Here is a 9,235-nt window from a genome sequence, read left to right on the forward strand (position 1 = left end):
TTCCACCAACAGATGTCGTTACTAATCGAACGGATCGCCATCTGTTGAGAGTTTTAACAGTTTTATTGCGGTTATAATGATTGCCAGAAGGTTTACATATCGGAAAGTTTTGTTTACTCTTAAAATCTGTCTTTGTGGATATCTTCAAGTATACTATAAAACATTTTATTAATGGTTTTCATAAAAGCAGTCATAAAACTGTGAGTTTTAATCATTGCTGTAATAAAACATTAATAAAAATCAAACAAAACCAATCAGCGATGGAATTGTTACTTGGGGTTAGTTCAAGAACCTTACTTCCGTACGGGGAATTTCTATCTAGGAAACCTTGTGAATCCGGTGTTTGCTACTTTCAGCAAAAATGAAATGGCAAACTCACGTGTCATGCCTCGAGCATGTGTGCTTGTCAACAACGCAATCGTTGCTACACTCATCTCTGAACTAACTACTAGAGATGTATGTGCTATCACAAGCAATGTATCAGTTGGAAACCTCAACAGGAAATACGTTTATTGTTCGGTTTATTTACCGCATGATGAACCATCCCCTACGGATGCTTTCAAGCAAGTCATTGCATACTGCACTTCAAAAGGCTAATGCTGATGCTAATGCTCACCATATAATCTGGGGCAGCTCAGACATCAATTTGAGAGGCTCCAGTTTGATGGAATACTTAAGTAGTACAGATCTTGGATTACTTAGCATAGGCAACCGCCCAACCTTCATGGTATCTGCTAGAGAGGAAGTGTTAGACATAACGCATTGCTCTAGCAGAATTAGTCATGAGCTGACCAATTGGCATGTGTCAGATGAAGAATCTTTATCTGACCATCGCTACATCTTGTTTGAACATGTGAAACTGTGCAACATGTGCAAACTTTGCGTTTCAGGAACCCCCGGTCAACCAACTGGGATTTGGTTGCAGCCAAATTTCATGGATACTCACCATCAATTGACACTCCAAGTGATTTAGATGATGCCGTTGTTACTACAACGGCCTTCATCATGGAAGCTTTTGAAGAAGTTTCCCCTCTGCGGTCTGTGAAGACCACAAGAAGAACCCCTTGGCGGAACTCTGATCAGGCGAAGCTCAGGAAACAATAGAGTTGGAACAGACGTGGTTCTGCTGGATCGAAGCCTTTCAGGTCGGCTCGCAAGGCCTACCAGAAAGCTTTTCGGTCTGCTGAACGATCCGGCTGAAAAAAACCTTTGTATAAATGTTTCCAGTCTGAGTAAAGCCAGACGATTGAACAAAATCCTTGCAAAATCTAAGGATTTTCAAGTGAACGAACTTCGTTTGCCAAATGATGACTTCACTTCCTCTAATGAGGAAGTTTTGGAATGTTTATTCAGTACACACTTCCCCGGATGTGTGGGTATTACAACTTCGGATGCACCTGATGTCTTTTCTTGTAGTTATGATTCTTTAGCTTCGGCTCGGAGTGTCAAACCTTTAGAATCGATTGAATGGGCACTTAAGGACAAACGTCTTGAAATCCCGGTTCAACAGTGCATGAAAACTTCAGACGCACAAATCTCAAGAAGCAAGCTTCAAACAACAATGCATTTTATTATTCTGTTCTTGCTCACTTGTAATAAGCTTACAATAAGAAGCTCAGGTGCACTGGTTTTGTTTACGAAGTGATTTGTGCCCTCAAAATCGTGAGTAGGTGCCAAAGTCGGCCATTGTAGCGGTCATATTGGGATTCTAACAAGTCTGTCCTTAATAGCTTTGCTCCTTTCAAATCTCCTGGGGCAGATGGGATTTATCCTATTTTGCTTCAGAAGGGATTTGATCATTTCAAACATGTTTTGAAACAACTACCTACTCGTTTCCAGTTTTGCTACAGAATATATTCCCAAATCCTGGCGGAATATTACTGTAAAGTTTATTCCGAAAGTGGGTCGTGCGTCGTATGAAGAAGCAAAGAGCTTCAGACCTATCAGTTTGACCTTTTTTTTCTGAAATGCTTAGAACGCATTGTCGATCATCACATCCGAGATGTTCATCTGGCCAATGTGCCTCTTCATGTGAACCAACATGCTTACCAATCTGGAAAGTCCACTGTGACTCTTTTACACAAAGTTGTTTGCGACATCGAGAAGGCATTCGCTCAAAAGCAATCCTGCTTGAGTGTTTTCTTAGATATCGAGGGTGCCTTTGACAACGTGCCTTTCGATGCCATATTGGAAGCCGCACGGGGTCATGGTATATCTCCAATGATTTTCAATTGGATTCACCAAATGTTCAAAAACCGACATCTCTTCGCGACATTGCGTCAAGCGGCGATTAGGAAATTGAGTGTTTGTAGTCCGTGGATGCCCCCAAGGGGAGTCTTATCACCACTTTTGTGTAATCTCGTAGCAGATACGCTATTGAGGCAACTCAATAATAGCGATTTTCCTACTTATGGATTTGCCGACGACTACCTAACATTGTTAGGTTATTCAGTAGAACGGCGAGTATGCGGGTGCTCCCAATGTAGTTGAGAGATCGGCAGTTCCACGTACCGAGTTTCCAATCGCAAGTCCTTTTTGTTCGCTGGGGTCGTTGCCGTTGGTCTCGGTTCGTATTATTCTGTTGCTGGTTTTCCGTTACAATGTTTTTTTTTACGGCTGGCTCGTAGGGCCTGACACCAACCCCCTACTTTCCGGAGGATCATAGTGCACAGTTGAGCTTAGAGTCCTTACCTGGCACTCGAACGTAGATCAGCCGCCCCTAACATGGGGATCAGACGCTGTTGTGAGCCGCTCCTCCTGGAGAACAGACGTTCCCACCGGGGTTGGTTTCCCGATTTTCCCTAAGATTGCTCGCCGTCCGGCCGGTGCCACGCGGAGGTAGGGATAGGAGTTGCTGGCCAGAGGCTAGTGATCTTAACGGGATCTGTGCGAATTACCTAGGAGGAATTTTCCAAAGAAGCTTTGGAAGGAAATCGTCAGAAAGTCCCTGAGGAAAATCTCAATAATATACTTGATGAAATATCCTGGGAATTTTATCGGGAATCTCATTAAGGGCCGAATTCTTCACCTCGGCTTGAACGGTAAGCCAGGCTTACCCATATAGTTAAACCTGGTTTATCGCCTAGGCCAGGGTGAAGAAATCTCCCCTAAGTCTTTTATTGTTAAATTCTTCAGGGTCTCTTTGGGGAACTCCTTCAGAAGTTTTGAAGGAATTTCAAGAAGAATTCTTCAACAAATTACTGCAGAAATCCCTCAAAGATTTCTGAAAAAAAATTCTCAGAGAATCCCTAGAGAAATTTGGAATTTCAAATGATTTCAACTTCATGAAGGAGTTCTCCAAAGATTCCCGGAAGAAATTTTTGATTAAATACCTAAAGAAATTTGCGATGGAATCTCCACACGAAATCGCCAACAAACCTCTGGAATATTCTACAACAAATCCCTTGAAAAAGTCATTTGACCAGAATGATATTGGTGATCCAAGTTTAACAGCCTGATTTAAATTGGATAAGTTCTTTAACCCACGAGCAGTCGCGTCTTCGACCACTTTCAGCGACACCACGCTCACGTTGTGTATCACAAGCGTGCATTTTTCATGGAGCGTCTTCTCAGTACTCGATGCGACCACTCCCGGGTTGAATGAAAATAAGAAAGATATGAAGGATGATAGGATTTAATAGAAGCAAGGCAACTTCTAGCTGAATTTCGGGAAATTCGGAATTTCTGAGCAAAGTTTAGAATTCTGCATTATGGAAGTTGCCGTCAAGATAAGCTAAGGCCTCAAGTACACAGGGTCAAATATTTGACAAGGAAAAAACTCAATAAATAACATCTGTTTAACACTAATGAAAATTCGCTCGAGCTAAACAAGATGTTTTAGCATTGGTTTCTTCTTAGACAAATATTTGACCCTGAGTACTGGGATCTTGAGGCTGGTATGCATCGGATATGGAAAAAGAAAACAAACCCCCTGCACGCACTCGATAGATTTTCAATACATTTTTATTTAACTTCTCAACAATTAACATCTCATGGTATGAGCATTTGTTTGTTTGTTTTTTTTTGTTCTCTTGTTTTGTTGTTTCGTTCTTCTTCAGTGTATTTGTGTAACTATCTTGTTGGTATTTAGAGTATGTTTGTGTGGGAGTCATTTTCTGTTTTTGTTTTGTTTGTATGTGGTTGTGATCTTGTGTCGAGATTAGCATGGCTGTATGTACGTGTTAGTTTATGTGTGTTTATGTTGGGTTTGTTGTTATTAATGTGTTTTTAATATTTGGTATTCTGCCCCATTTCCGATGTCGGTCGATTACTTAATTTGATGAATTTTCACAAACACGTACAGTGAAGCTTGATTAGAGTTTTCCCGCCTTTGCCTTTTATTTATATTTTTGTTTCTAGCTCTTGCATGTTTGCGGTTTGCCCTTCATGTATCTCTTGTGCAATTGTTAATATCTATGCTTGACTTTTGGTTTCATTTCTCTTCTAGTGGATTGATTGTGGATTTTAAGTACTGCTCGCAAATGGGTACACAGGTGACAGATTAATGTAGTTCATATATCACGTGGACTTACTTTGACTTTTATTTTTCTAGTCAGTTAACACTACATAAAACGAAAGATAACACTTAACCTCACCGTTTATGGTTCAATGACTTAAGGTTGTCGCCGATTCTTACGGTTTTTTGTTTACATTTTTCTGCTCTGTGTTTTTGGCTAAATGGATTTCTTTTTTCTTTTGCGTTTAGTACCATTACATTTGCTCGTCTTGTTCTGTTCCGGGGTTTTTAGAAAACTCGAAATTGACAATTACTTTTCGCGTTTTGGCTGCTGGGCAAAGCGCTTCGTGGTGGTAGTTAAGAGGAATTAGGTTCGCGCTCGTGTCGGGTTAATTCTCATTGTGTTGGTAGTTGTAAGAGCACAATTCTTTTTTGTTTTACTTCCTCTTTTTATGTTGAACGATTAAAACGTTGTGTCTTTTTGATACTGGATCATTGTATTTTACAGAGATTACTAGTGAAGCTAATGGAAAAGAGGAGTAGATAGTGTTTGTGTTTGTAAAACATCTATTGTCAGAGGGGTTTTTGAAGGATCGTCGCTGCGTACCGTCCTCAACTTGGATTATGTTTAACTATATTTTTCATAATGGTGTGAGTGCTATGCAAACTTTGATTCAAACGAAGGGAGTGTGTGTTGTGTGATGTTTTCCTTTTGGCTATGGCGGTGATAATTTCTGCATCAATCGTATAAAACATCGTTAAGTGCAGTTTCTGTTGCTGTGGCTTTTTTTTAGTACGATAACTCCATCTATCAGTTCCTTTTCAACACTGTTTCGGTTCATCGGGATTCTGGCTTTTGCTATGTACAGTCTTAAACATTAATACAATCCGCTACGAACGTCCGGAATGTGACTATTGATAATACTGGACACAAAAATCAATCACAACATCATTGTTGTATCGAACGAAACGATCAGGCATGGTGTTTCGCGGAAAACAATTATTCCTTTCTGGTTGCTTATCGGTTTTGGTTTTGGTAAAATCTCTTCTTAGGTCAGGACGCAGCCATTATGGCATGTGGAGCATGATATGAATCCAAGTAGGCCAACCATGTGGTGTTCGTTCGGGACAGTAACTGTTGTTCTACTGTGTTGCTATGGAAACTCGAAGCACGAAGCTGTGTTGTGAAATTCATCAATTGTCTTTGACTTGAGTTAACCGTTCACTTAAATTGTGACATTAACAACACAGTTTCAGTGAGTTGCATAACTGAAGATGACTTACGCGTGACAGGTAAACTCATCAAAGAACCAGGGGGATGAGACTTAACAACACAGCTTCGTAGTCGCATCATCGGAAGATCGAAGAGGAAGCTAAGGAAATCAAAACAAAAATGTTCAGCTTGGGTTGTTTTGACAGTACACAGTCTGCAGTGATTTGTAACTATTCGATCGAAATACATAGTTGAGAATGGTAGTGAGTTTTTGTGTAAATAGAACATTGACATTCAGTACGATTGACCAAAGGATTATTTTTGTTTTTGTTGAGATTTTAGTACAGTCTTTACACACTTATGGGTCTATCTGTCATTAGTCAATCAATTCGCCGTGTTATTCGAACGGAAATGACCCATGATTGTAGGTGACTCATAATTGCGCAATGACTGTACAGTAAATAAGTTTTGTTGGTTGCTTTTCATCAATCGATAACGATCTAAATAGGATAAGGTTGTTTTTGACTTAACGTTACACTTGCTATACGCCGTTTGGTAATCTTCTTTGGTAAATATATCTATATATTTAAATACTTCTTATGTAAACTTCTTCTGTCTTTGCTAATGTTTTGTTCAATATTCGCTGTTCTGGGTTGAATTTCAGTTGGACTTGCGTCTCATCTAGTTCTAGTATCAGTTTACTTAACTAAAAAAAGCAACGAATAGTAATAACAAAAACATGATTATCATTAGACCTAACTTCCCACTTTAGTAGGATCGACACGATTTCAACTTGGAGATAGTATTTGTTTTCAACAATAAAAGGAGATAACTCGTACTTCGCTAAGATTTAAGGTAAAATAAAACCTACCCGAAGAAATATTGTCAGTTTCAACAAAGTTTCAGACTAGTCAGTAAGAAGCATACTGTTTTGTTTGCATTTCTTTGTTTATAGTAATATGTATACTTACTCGATTATAGGTACTAGCATCTAGTAGATGTATAGCTAAATATAGTATTCAACACGACGACAGAGAGTTTGCTCGAACAATAGCAGATCTTTTGTTTTGTATCTTCAAGCTAATTTACATTGTACACGGTTTTACATTTTCATTGCCAATCGTTTTCGAATTAGAGTGTTTATAATTGTTCTGTTTCGCTTACTCTTATCTGTCGTCTTTTACACAGAGTGTATTTACAGATTACGCAGTTATAAGTGGTGACATTTTGTATGGGGCGTTACATCGGAGTGCGTTAGGTTATGTAAAACTTAACAAAACTCTAAAAACTAAAATATTCTCGTCAAACGAATACACATTTCAATGCTTTCATACAAACACTATAGTTCTTAGTGATGGCAAACGTTCTCAGTTCTTTTTTATACACGCGTCGGTTTGTTACACAAAAAATTGAAATCTGATTACCCAAAAGAGCGCGTGTAAAAACAGTTTTCAGACATTTCCAAGAGTAAAGAGCGCTTGAAAAAATGGTTGGGTAGCGTCTGCAATCATCAAGAATAAATACTTCAAATAAAAGTTTAAAATGTGCGTCTTCATACTTGACGAGAACGGTCAATTGAGTCGACCGTTAGCACCATTCGCGCGAGATTGGTACTAACGGGCCGAAGCAAATGCGTCGCAACAAAATCTATCGCTAGTCTACTACGATCTACGGCAACAAAACTGAGATTCAAGAAGGCAGACGTCCACTACTGCAGTAGGTTAGTTCCCCTGGAACTTTGAGCTACAATAATTCTAACGGTAAAGAAAAGATCGAAAACATAAATGGAAAACACAATGTTGTAACAAAATTCTAACAAAGTGGTAAACAAGGAAGCATTCGGTCAAGTTGGAACGGAACGATAAACCACCGGTAACCGCGGTGAACTAGACCTCATCCGGTTTCGGTGGTGGTGGTAGTGGTAGTGGTCAATACAGTTGGTGTTCGTTCAATGGAATACACAAGTCAGTGTGAGTGCGCGTGATGGAGTTGCAAAGTGAGAGAAGAACAATAGGTTGGTTTAAGGACGTACCGTTCGTCGTAGTTTGTGGGATACCCGCGCCGCGTGACCACGCACACACTCAGGGACAGACAGAGACATACAGGTAAGAGCGAGACGCGATACGGAAGTTCGGTGCACCCCGCGGATTGACAATTCTGCTTAGCCTAGAAAACAGAACAACAGGGAACACTGGGATACAGCTTTTCAGATTAATCGATCTGCAATGGCTTTGGGGGGGAGAGATAGATCTGTGAGCGCTTGGGTGTGTGCGAGTCTGGACAGAGTGCATCAGGAAGAGAAAGATAGGATGATGGTGAATTGACGGATGACGGCTGGAACCGTACACGTTCGGCGATTAGTAGATGCCTGCGGAGAGAACAGAAGGGGTGTGATTAGAACAACAACATGCAGGTCGAAGGAGTTTAAGGTAACTCACTGGGACACTCCGGTGGGTTCAGCTGGCCGAAGTAGTTGAGCTCGTACAGCGAGGCAATGGTGATGAAGATCAGGTACCACACCATCAGGACGATACCGAGCCGTTTGTCCAGCTTCCAGCCGTTCATGTGGGTCGCGACCAGCAGGAATACGACGGTGGACAATAACGACAACGTCGAGTAGGTCAGGCCCTTGCTGATGACATTGACATGCGAGCCCGGTTTGATGATGGCCGTCTGAATGAACCAGGGCAAACCGAGACAGATGAGAATGTCGAACACGTTGGAACCGACGGCATTGGAGACGGCCATGTCACCGTAACCTTCCTTGATGACCGCAATGGAACTAAGGGCGTCCGGGACGGAAACACCGGCTGCTACGAACGTTAGTCCCATGACGGTATCAGGGATGCCGAGGGTCGAGCCGATAATCGTTATCATCCACACCATGAAGTATGAGTAGAAGGAAATCCATATCATGGAGACGAGGAAGGTGAAAGGATACCAGTTTTTATACTTCTCCGTTTTGCAGTCGGGCATAGTCTTGCGCGCCGTGTAGTGGATCGGATAAACGATGTACCAGCCGACCAGCTTGAGCGGTCCTCCTTCGGTCGGTTTCAGCAGTGGATTGTGCGATTCCTGTGGCCGAGGTTCCTTCGGCTTGTAATAGTCATCGACAGTCGGTTGAACAGCTCCGGTGGTTACGGTAGTCGTTGTTTGTGCCACTGGTTGAGCCGGAGGTTGCTGCGTAGCATTCGCTGGATCCTGTCCATACTGGTCGTCGTATCCGTAGTTCTGTTGTCCGTCCCACCCTGCATTTGGATCGAAGGTATTGCTAGCGTAGTTGTTAGTGGGTGGAGCTGCAGCGTTATTTTCTCCCCACGCGGCATTTGGATCCCAGCTGGAGTTGGGATCCATGTAGCCTTGATCGGCTACTGGTTGCGGTTGCTGCTGTGGTTGTTCTGGCTGTTCAACAGCAGCAGGCGCCTGCTGACCTTGCGTGTATGTCGTATCTGGAAGATTCTTGTAGGTTACCAGCGCAGATTGCTCCTCTTTTGTCGGAAGCTTGATAGGAAGATTCCAAGTATGGGCCCATTTTTCCAATGGGCTGTTGAAGTGTAGCACAACGC

The 9,235-nt window shown here is 41.7% G+C and overlaps 1 protein-coding gene across 1 annotated transcript; it reads right to left on the reverse strand.

Annotated features, from left to right (window-relative positions):
* Window positions 1-3,945: 3,945 nt before the first annotated feature.
* On the reverse strand, window positions 3,946-9,233 carry LOC134291393 (probable sodium/potassium/calcium exchanger CG1090; the record flags this gene model as incomplete). The annotated part of the gene is made up of 2 exons (XM_062859094.1): window positions 3,946-8,037; window positions 8,108-9,233. Coding segments are annotated over 2 exons (1,137 nt in total), but the record flags the coding sequence as incomplete, so codon positions are not given.
* Between the last annotated feature and the right edge of the window lie 2 nt (window positions 9,234-9,235).

This window comes from Aedes albopictus, chromosome 1, assembly GCF_035046485.1.
Source record: "Aedes albopictus strain Foshan chromosome 1, AalbF5, whole genome shotgun sequence".
Classification (NCBI taxonomy): domain Eukaryota; kingdom Metazoa; phylum Arthropoda; class Insecta; order Diptera; family Culicidae; genus Aedes; species Aedes albopictus.